The sequence below is a fragment of the Salvelinus fontinalis genome, chromosome 9 (assembly GCF_029448725.1).
Source record: "Salvelinus fontinalis isolate EN_2023a chromosome 9, ASM2944872v1, whole genome shotgun sequence".
Lineage (NCBI taxonomy): Eukaryota > Metazoa > Chordata > Actinopteri > Salmoniformes > Salmonidae > Salvelinus > Salvelinus fontinalis.
Window position 1 is genome coordinate 29,407,234 of NC_074673.1, and position 10,557 is coordinate 29,417,790.

At 40.4% G+C, this 10,557-nt stretch overlaps 1 protein-coding gene across 2 annotated transcripts; it reads right to left on the reverse strand.

Annotated features, from left to right (window-relative positions):
* Positions 1-77: 77 nt before the first annotated feature.
* On the reverse strand, positions 78-9,062 carry LOC129862392 (probable polypeptide N-acetylgalactosaminyltransferase 8). 2 transcript variants are annotated; one of them, XM_055934007.1, is made up of 11 exons: positions 8,778-9,062; positions 3,917-4,211; positions 2,670-2,836; positions 2,391-2,577; positions 2,010-2,207; positions 1,782-1,896; positions 1,454-1,639; positions 1,136-1,273; positions 905-997; positions 639-806; positions 78-491 (listed from the first exon to the last, which is right to left on the reverse strand). In XM_055934007.1, the coding sequence occupies exons 1-11, from the start codon at positions 8,968-8,970 to the stop codon at positions 372-374; spliced, it is 1,860 nt and encodes a 619-aa protein (XP_055789982.1). In that variant the 5' UTR covers positions 8,971-9,062; the 3' UTR covers positions 78-371. The 2 variants fall into 2 exon arrangements, with proteins under 2 accessions (XP_055789982.1, XP_055789983.1); XM_055934008.1 differs by lacking the exon at positions 3,917-4,211 and having other exon boundaries at positions 80-491; positions 8,774-9,062.
* Between the last annotated feature and the right edge of the window lie 1,495 nt (positions 9,063-10,557).

Below are 10,557 nucleotides of genomic sequence, written 5' to 3' on the forward strand. Positions count from 1 at the left end.
CATTTATATTATATATTTACATTTACATTTAAGTCATTTAGCAGACGCTCTTATCCAGAGCGACTTACAATATATCCCTCTTCTGTCTCAGCATGCATGGTGGATAAGTCTTGCAGACAGACATTTTGACTAAAACAATATTTTTTTTTTTTACAACTCATTTTATTTATGGCAATCCAAATCAAGGACAGAAAGGCACATTTCCCTTTCAACAAAATTAAGTAAGCACTGTTATATCAATGCATAGGCAAATGCCACATTTAGGTTAGTAGTCCAAAGTGACCCATAGAACAGAATAGCAAACATAAAAAAAAATACATAAAATGTGGTTTAGTCTAGAGGAAAACATGAATTTCCTTTATGCTGGTCCATTAGAAGGGCTTGATGATGTTTTGGATTTCCCATTTCTGGCCAGTGCATTTCTGGACCACAAGTTTCTGTTTTTGTATTTCTAAACATCTTTTTGTTTGTCTGTTCTTGAGTTCCTTGCCCTGGAAAAATATACATATTTTAATGCTTTTAAACAGTGGACCGCTTTGGCAAAAATGAAATAATTTAGGGGTGCATACAGTATAGGAAAGAACTGCCTATATACATATTAGGAGTGTATTGAGTTCAGTGTCAACTGTGATATGCACCTGCCTGAAGTCCCAGTGAATGCCCATGCCCTTCTGCACAGCCTCGTTACAGTCGTACAGATCAGGAAAAGTGTCTTCCCCACTGTCAGCCAAACACCTGTTGTCATTGTACTTGTGGGACTTTAGGCCACCAATGTAAAGCTCCCCATTACTGCGGTAGTATGTGTGCTGAACGATCAAATAAAGATAGGGCATTAGATTTTTCCTTGAATACAGAGCAAAGTTAATTAACTGCAACAGTAAGAGACACTATTGTAAGGAGTTACCTGTGGGCCATAGTTGAAGCAGTCGAAGGCTATGGGTGTATGACCAGGAAAAAGTCCTTGATCTATACATATGTTTGTATCCAAGTTCTTCATCTACAAGTAAGAGGGTCAAATATTAAGCAAGGGATGACATACTTTATCAAACATGTGGATAAATAGACAGGCATTCAAACCTTCAATTCAGAAACTACAGTTTAAAACCACACACAAAGTACTGTAAAAAAAACATACCCCTCCATAGGCCAGTATATTGTCCCATGTGTCCAACTGAGGATAAACGTTGTCCAGGTACCACTTGAAGGGCTTACATTTCAGCTTTTCTCTGAGCTTCTTTCTCTCTGACACATCCCCGATATCTATTCCATGATCCTATTGTTGAGAGTGTGATTATGGATTATTTGTTGTATCCCGCAAAACTCTTGTATTATCAACATATCAAACTATGTAATAAATCAAAAGCTTGCAAAACTTCCAATGGTTTTATGAGTCTCATGAAGGTAGAATTCATGGGTTAAAAAAATATATGGGTACGTTATCATAAGCTCATACCTTAATTGGAATGTTCCAGGCAATATTGACATTATGTTTGTACTCATCCATCCAGATCTCTGCTGCCCTCAGTGCATTCCTCTTCATGGACATGCTCAGGTCAGGTGCGTAAGGCTTGTGGTTCCTCTCAATGTGGGCGATCTTAGAACAAGGCACTACCTCTATGCTTCCTCCACACAGCCACGCCTGAAACATTTACATTATTTGTGGAGGACATTGCCAATTATACTATTTAATGACCACAGAAAACAATGTTATCAAAAATATCAGATGTTCACAGAATCTGGTTTTCTAAAAAAGAATGGTGCATAATATTGTTGCTTCTCACCCGCACACCTAGCTCGACATTTTCCCCTCCATACACTTTCATTCCACCATCTAGGGCACCGATTTCACCCAGGAATTTCCTGTCCACCACCATGATTCCCATGACAGAGGGACTCCTGATGACAGAGACAAAGCGTTAAAATAAACACTATACTCGCTGTCACTCCCCCACAACCACAAAGATGTGGGTTTGACAGTATGAGTGATTCCATTTGCCTGCTCAACTTACTTTCCTGGCAGTGACGTGTCGTTGAGATGGTACCACTCCGGCCTGAAGGACTCATACATACACCATAGAGCCCAGTCAAAAGCATGGGCCGCTGGGACGTAATGGACAACATCCAGGTCATAGTAATTCACCCTGTCAAACACAGGGGAGACCACCACTGTCCGGTCTGCCTTGATACGAGTCAAGAGAGGCTCTGCCCTGCAAGCACAGACAGCAGAGTCATGGAAAACAACACACTGGCCCTGTTCCTATAGTTAAAGACTTGGCTGAACTGTTCAAGGTGAGGGACAAGTTACACAGATATTTAACTTGATGTGCGATATGGCAACTACTGGCACAGTAGTTATTTCAGAGACACTGTACATTCCTAAATACTCTTACCACTCCTTGTGGACCTCAATGTGAGCGTCTAGAATGGCAACCACATCCGCAGTAGCAGCTCTCCACCCAGAGATGCGAGCTTGAGTTAAACCCAGTGATTCAACATGTCTCACTCTGACCATGCGAAACAAAGGATTCTGCGCCTCAATGGATTTGATATAGACATCCAGGTCCCCCTTCAGATCATCTGATTGGGTAAAAATAAAAATAAATTTTAAAAAAGGGTAGGAAATTAATATTATCATAAAAAAGCTGTCAGTATAGTTTGGGGAGACGTACCATTGGAGCTGTGGTCATCCACCAGAATGATTTCTCTCAGCAGGTGTTCAGGGGTTCGGTTGATGATGCTGCAGATTGCTCTCTTAATGATAGACAGGGCCTCGTCCAGGTAGATCAATACCACAGCAATACTAGGAAGGTCCTTGGGGTATTTCTTCTGCAAACATCTGTTGAAGGAAACTAAACATCAGTTACACTCCTCTCATAGGTATATTAAAAAGGGATACATCAGGATTTTGGCAATGAAACCCTTGATCTACTTCCCCAGAGTCAGATGAACTCGTGGACACCATTTATGATCTACCTCCCCAGAGTCAGATGAACTCGTGGACACCATTTATGATCTACCTCCCCAGAGTCAGATGAACTCGTGGACACCATTTATGATCTACTTCCCCAGAGTCAGATGAACTCGTGGACACCATTTATGATCTACTTCCCCAGAGTCAGATGAACTCGTGGACACCATTTATGATCTACTTCCCCAGAGTCAGATGAACTCGTGGACACCATTTATGATCTACTTCCCCAGAGTCAGATGAACTCGTGGACACCATTTATGATCTACTTCCCCAGAGTCAGATGAACTCGTGGACACCATTTATGATCTACTTCCCCAGAGTCAGATGAACTCGTGGACACCATTTATGATCTACTTCCCCAGAGTCAGATGAACTCGTGGACACCATTTATGATCTACTTCCCCAGAGTCAGATGAACTCGTGGACACCATTTATGATCTACTTCCCCAGAGTCAGATGAACTCGTGGACACCATTTATGATCTACTTCCTCAGAGTCAGATGAACTCGTGGACACCATTTATGATCTACTTCCCCAGAGTCAGATGAACTCGTGGACACCATTTATGATCTACTTCCCCAGAGTCAGATGAACTCGTGGACACCATTTATGATCTACTTCCCCAGAGTCAGATGAACTCGTGGACACCATTTATGATCTACTTCCCCAGAGTCAGATGAACTCGTGGACACCATTTATGATCTACTTCCCCAGAGTCAGATGAACTCGTGGACACCATTTATGATCTACTTCCCCAGAGTCAGATGAACTCGTGGACACCATTTATGATCTACTTCCCCAGAGTCAGATGAACTCATGGACACCATTTATGTTTCTGCATCCAGTAATCATTACGTGCATGAAAGAAGGAATGTAACAGACGAGTGAGGGAGAAACCTTTAAAGGGTGAGGGAAAAAAACGTCGTCAGAGAATCGTTACTTTACTTGGATTCACGTGTCTCTGGTAGCTCTCGGTTGAGAGGCAGGCGATCGCTGAGGAAAACATTGTAGCCATATTTCTCAAACAAAGCCTGTGCCTCCTCCTGATCCTCATCCGATAGATTCTCTCCCCAGCCCTGAAACAATGGAGATTGCTGGGGCTTGAGCTTCTGTTCATCTTGTCTTCTCTGAGATTTGACCGGAGCTGCCAGAACTTTCTGGTCTTTAAATCTCCCTCTCTCATCCATAAGCATTTTCTGAATGGCATCCTGCTTTTGTTCAAAGTTTTTGAACAAATCGTCTGAGATAAATAAAATAAAGTGTCGGTGGTTTTATCCCAATTTAACACAGAAATAGTTCTTACATTTGAATTGTGAAAAATAAAAGTTGTCAGAATATCTTCTTCATTCACATATTTAATCTGCCAGTGCTTAACAGATAATAGCATAGTCTTCCAATCAATGCATATTAAAAAGCAGTCACACGTATAAGTGAAATAGACATGTAAATTAATAACAAAGTCAGCGACACTTTAACTCATGAATATGTATTCATAAATAATTGAACTATGAATAAATAAGTATGTCATTATTTATATAAAACGTTTTGTGGTATATTTTGCCCTATGAGTTCGGTCAGTAGAATTTTATTCAAAATGTTTCACAACTGTAATAGCCGCCAAAGGTTTACAGCCGTGTTAAGTATTAACTCTGGGGTGTAAAGACTTACGCAAGCAACACATATTTTTTGAACATTTTCTATAATTTTGAAAATGCAGAGTAGGTGTTGTAGATCTTTAGCGGGGGGGGGGGGGGGGGGGGATTAAAATAATCCCTTTAGATTTCATTTTAAAGCAGCAAAATGTGAAGACTGTGCAAGGCGTACTTAGACTTTCACTATAACGACTGGAACTCTGACCAGACATCCTCATAGGCCTACCTATGGTATTTGTAAATATTCATGCCCATAGGCGACGTTGTTGCCGGTGATGTCTGGTGAGGACCTGCCTACAACAGGCCTACAAGTCCTCAATCCAGCCTCTCTCAGCTTATTGCGGACAGTCTGAGCACTGATGGAGGGATTGTGCATTCCTGATGTAACTCGGGCAGTTGTTGCCATCCTGTACCTGTCCCGCAGGTGTGAGTTTCGGATGTACGGATCCTGTGCAGGTGTTGTTACACGTGGTCGGTAACTGCGAGGACTATCAGCTGTCTGTCCTGTCTCACAGTAGGACATTGCAATTTATTGCCCTGGCCACATCTGCAGTCCTCATGCCTCCTTGCAGCATGCCTAAAGCCTGTTTGGGCTGCAGGGGCAGTATTGAGTAGCCAGATAAAAGGTGTCCATTTCAAACGGCCTCGTACTCAATTCTTGCTCGTACAATATGCATATTATTATTACTATTGGATAGAAAACACTCTCTACTTTCTAAAACCGTTTGAATTATATCTGTGAGTAAAAAACAGAACTCATTTGGCACAAACTTCCTGACCAGGAAGTGGAAAGTCTGAAATCGAGGCTCTGTTCTGGGTCCTGCCTATAAATGGGCATGATACGTATTAGTATACATGCACCTCATACACCTCCCCTGGATGTCAAGAGGCAGTGAGAGAAGAAATGGAGTGTTTTATCTTGGTCTGAAGTGGAATAAAAGCTCTTGGAATGACGTGTCACCCATTTCCTGTTTTCAGGAAGGCGCGAGAAGGAACCTGGATTTGCCTTCTGATAAGCTGCCGTTATGAACGACTAATATCTCCGGCTTTGATTTTATTTGATACATGTGACCATATCATTGTAAAGTATGTTTTTTCAATATAGTTTAATCAGATTATTGAAATTTTTTCGGGAGTTTTGCCGTGTTCCGTTCTCTTCCGTTTGTTGACATGGAGAGATTCGTGCCACTTGGCTAGTGTGCTTGCTAAATCGAGAGGGAAAGAGGCCGTTCTAAATCCAAACAACGATTGTTCTTGACAAAGGACCCCTTGTCCAACATTCTGATGAAAGATCAGCAAAAGTAGGAAACATTTTATGATGCTATTTCATATATCTGTCGTACATGTGAACTAGTTGTCGGCGCCCAGCTTTTGTGTACTCTAGCTATACCGAAGCTGTATGTCGTAATGAAGTTATTTTTAGAATTCTAACACGGCGATTTCATTAAGAACTAATGGATCTATCATTTCCTATACAACATGTATTTTTTTGTTATGTTTATGAATAGCTATTTGGTCAGAATATGTGTGTCAGAAAAAGTGTCAGAAAAATATCCGGACGTTGTGGGAAAAAGTAGCTACGTTAGCACAATGTATAACCACTGATTTCAGCTCTAAATATGCAAATTTTCGAACAAAACATAAGTGTATGTATAACCTGATGTTATAGGACTGTCATCTGATGAAGAATATCAAGGTTAGTCAAAAATTATATATCTTTTACTGGTTTGTTACGATCGCTAACTTTTGCTGCTGGGAAATGGCTTGTGTTTCTGGCTATTGTGGTAAGCTAATATAACGCTATAGTGTTTTCGCTGTAAAACACTTAATAAATCGGAAATATTGTCTGGAATCACAAGATGCCTGTCTTTCATTTGCTGTACACTATGTATTTTTCAGAAATGTTTTATGATGAGTATTTAGGTATTTGGCGTTGGTGTCTGTAATTATTCTGTCTGCTTTCGGTGCAATTTCTGATTGTAGCTGCAATGTAAACTATGATTTATACCTGAAATATGCACATTTTTCGAACAAAACATAGATTTATTGAATAACATGTTATAAGATTGTCATCTGATGAAGTTGTTTGTTGGTTAGTTTGGTTGGTTCGGTTGGCTTTGTGCATGCTACCTGTGCTGTGAAAAATGTCTGTCCTTTTTTGTATTTGGTGGTGAGCTAACATAAATATGTGCTGTTTTCGCTGTAAAACATTTTACAAATCGGACATGTTGGCTGGATTCACAAGATGTGTACCTTTCATTTGCTGTATTGGACTTGTTAATGTGTGAAAGTTAAATATTTAAAAAATATATATTTTGAATTTCCCGCCCTGCACTTGAGCTGGCTGTTGTCATATTGTGGGCGGCCTCGGGCTTGCAGCCAGAAGAAGCTAAGGCACATTCACGCAGATGAGCAGGGACCCTGGGCATCTTTCTTTTGGTGTTTTTCCAGAGTCAGTAGAAAGGCATCTTTAGTGTCCTAAATTTTCATAACTGGGACCTTAATTGCCTACGTCTGTAAGATGTTAGTGTTTTAAGACCGTTCCACAGGTGCATGTTCATTAATTGTTTATGGTTACATTTACATTACATTTAAGTCATTTAGCAGAAGCTCTTATCCAGAGCGACTTACAAATTGGTGCATTCACCTTATGACATCCAGTGGAACAGCCACTTTACAATAGTGCATCTAAATCTTTTAAGGGGGGGGGGGGTCAGAAGGATTACTTTATCCTATCCTAGGTATTCCTTAAAGAGGTGGGGTTTCAGGTGTCTCTGGAAGGTGGTGATTGACTCCGCTGTCCTGGCGTCGTGAGGGAGTTTGTTCCACCATTGGGGTGCCAGAGCAGCGAACAGTTTTGACTGGGCTGAGCGGGAACTGTACTTCCTCAGTGGTAGGGAGGCGAGCAGGCCAGAGGTGGATGAACGCAGTGCCCTTGTTTGGGTGTAGGGCCTGATCAGAGCCTGAAGGTACTGAGGTGCCGTTCCCCTCACAGCTCCGTAGGCAAGCACCATGGTCTTGTAGCGGATGCGTGCTTCAACTGGAAGCCAGTGGAGAGAGCGGACTGGAATGTCAGTGGAGAGAGTGGTTCATTGAACAAGCATGGGAAACAGTGTTTAAACCCTTTACAATGAAGATCTGTTTAGTTATTTGGATTTTTACGAATTATCTTTGAAAGACAGGGTCCTGAAAAAGGGATATTTCTTTTTTTGCTGAGTTTATAAGCCCATTGGTCTCTCTCAGGACCGCAATTGGCAATTACAACCAATAAGCTGGTTCTATGACGTAGAAGTCAATTTCCACATCCATTGTTACATTAGCAAATTCTAGTTAATCAGACAGTCATTACATTTCATCACCATTCATAAATAGACCCCAAAGCCTGGCGTGCAGGCCACGTATCTTATTTCTATGCGCACTCCTATTACGCACAACCAGAATGACAGACCTATGACACAACGCGGGAAATATGAACAAAGGAAAACATTAATTGAATGAAATAAATAGCACTTCCATCTCGTGAATGTTGCCATGAATCTGTGCACCGGAACAACGATTCGCTCTTGAGTAGAGACAACGGTAAATGACCGCATGTTTTGTGGAACAGAAAGCCAACGGAAATACCTTTCAAAACAAACATTTCTTCGACACTTGATTAGGCGTAGGCACAGTAAATTATGATACTTGTAAAACAGCAATATATACATTTTGTAGAAGCATTTACTACCTATAGCCTTTGGGGAAACAAATAAACAATGCGTTCTCGTGACGAGAGTTTCCTAACTATTATTTAATAAAGAGTAAGCGACACAAGAAACAGTTTTAGGGTGCGTTCATAAATTCACTCTGGCCATCTACTCCAATTTTAGAGTACGCTCGTCAGTGCCAGAGCGCAGAATAACTGATGCATTTACAAACCCAGCCCGTCTCAATGTGGAACTAAAGAATTTAGCGCACAAAACGTGTAAGCCTATGCGTCCGCACAGTAGTGTTCTAGAATATAAGTAAAGACATGTCATGTGTTCCCTATAAAGTGTAACCAAATGTTACAACAAAAAAAACGTACATGTTACCTATGATTTTCCTATGAGTTTATACGGTATCCAAGGCACATCATGAATTGAATCAACATTCAAGAAAGTTGACTTACTCACAGACTTTGTTGATGTTGCTTTCCAAGTCAGAAAATCTTCTATCAATGTCAATAGTTTGAGCCTCAGTAGGCCTCTCATCTGTCTTTTTGTCGGTTTCATTCCTCAAAATCAATGATATATAGCTGAGGAATAAAATACATCCTAAAACTAATAGACGCTTCACCCACATAGACCTCATATATATTATTTGCATAGTCAAGTGTCAAAGCAACAGAACCGGTGTGATGATAACTCGAGACGTTGGTATTATTAAGACAATACAAGCATTTATTTCAAAGAGCGCTCCGTAAGCCACGCCCCAGTGGGCAGAGCTAGGCATGTTGCACTGGACACGTTTTAATTCTGCAGAGTCTAAGACGTTGGGAGTGGAGCTGACATATTTATTTATCTATTTGATTTGGAATTTTAGGACCCCTTCAGGTATATACATATATATAGATAAAATATTGATTTTGGCGCATAGAAACACAAAAAGGACAGTAAAAAAATGAATCATAAGAAACAAGGTTTTGAAGCGTCTGTCCTAAATCTAAGAGATATATATTTCCTGAGTTTCTATATATAATTTAAAAAAAACATATATATATATATTAGTTATGCTAATATAGTTGAGACCAGTATATTGCAGTTAATTTCGTATTTGACTAAATAAGTAAAATATATTTTGAGTAGTAACCACTACTGGCTTGCTTCTGAAGCTAAGCAGGGTTGGTCCTGGTCAGGCCCTGGATGGGAGACCAGATGCTGCTGGAAGTGGTGTTGGAGGGCCAGTAGGAGGCACTCTTTCCTCTGGTCTAAAAAATATCCCAATGCCCCAGGGCAGTGATTGGGGACACTGCCCTGTGTAGGGTGCCGTCTTTCGGATGGGACGTTAAACGGGTGTCCTGACTCTCTGAGGTCATTAAAGATCCCATGGCACTTATCGTAAGAGTAGGGGTGTTAACCCCGGTGTCCTGGCTAAATTCCCAATCTGGCCCTCAAACCATCATGGTCACCTAATAATCCCCAGTTTACAATTGGCTCATTCATCCCCCTCCTCTCCCCTGTAACTATTCCCCAGGTCGTTGCTGCAAATGAGAACGTGTTCTCAGTCAACTTACCTGGTAAAATAACGGTAAAATAAATAAAATAAAAAATAAAAAAAAATTACTGTACTCTACTGTGCTGTCCAAACGTGTGAACCCAACTGTTGTTTGTGACTGTGCCTACTATGATTTCCCATTGTAGCCAATTAAATTGCAGAAATTCCATTACCGAATTTTCGGAAATGCCGTTAACGATTTGCTAACGGAATTGAGTTTTAATCACTTAATAATTCATGAACAAATTTGAGATCAGTAAAAACACTAACTAATTGATTGGTATACCTTTACTTGTTACTTCTTGCTACTTAAAAACATTTTTTTAAATGTATTTCTAATACCTTTAAGACTTTTCTGGTACATGTTTTCTAAGACCTATTTTCCATCTGTTTGACCAGAAATAAAAGCCTTTGCTTATTCCAAATTTTGGAGATGGAACATTTTTGAAAACATTTATATATGCCTTCATTATGGTGCTCATTGGTCCTTTTACGTGGAAATAACCATCTCTATTTGTAACGCTGGCTATGGTTAACACAAAAGAAGGACATTGAATGCTACCTGAATTGACTACCTGAATTGAAAGTAACATAGGTAGGCCTTCAGTATCACAGCGAGGTCAAACAGATGTGTGTGTGTTAGTCAGATTATTCAGTGTCCACAGCAGCACTATTGATTATTCTCTACCCCTTGGTTCA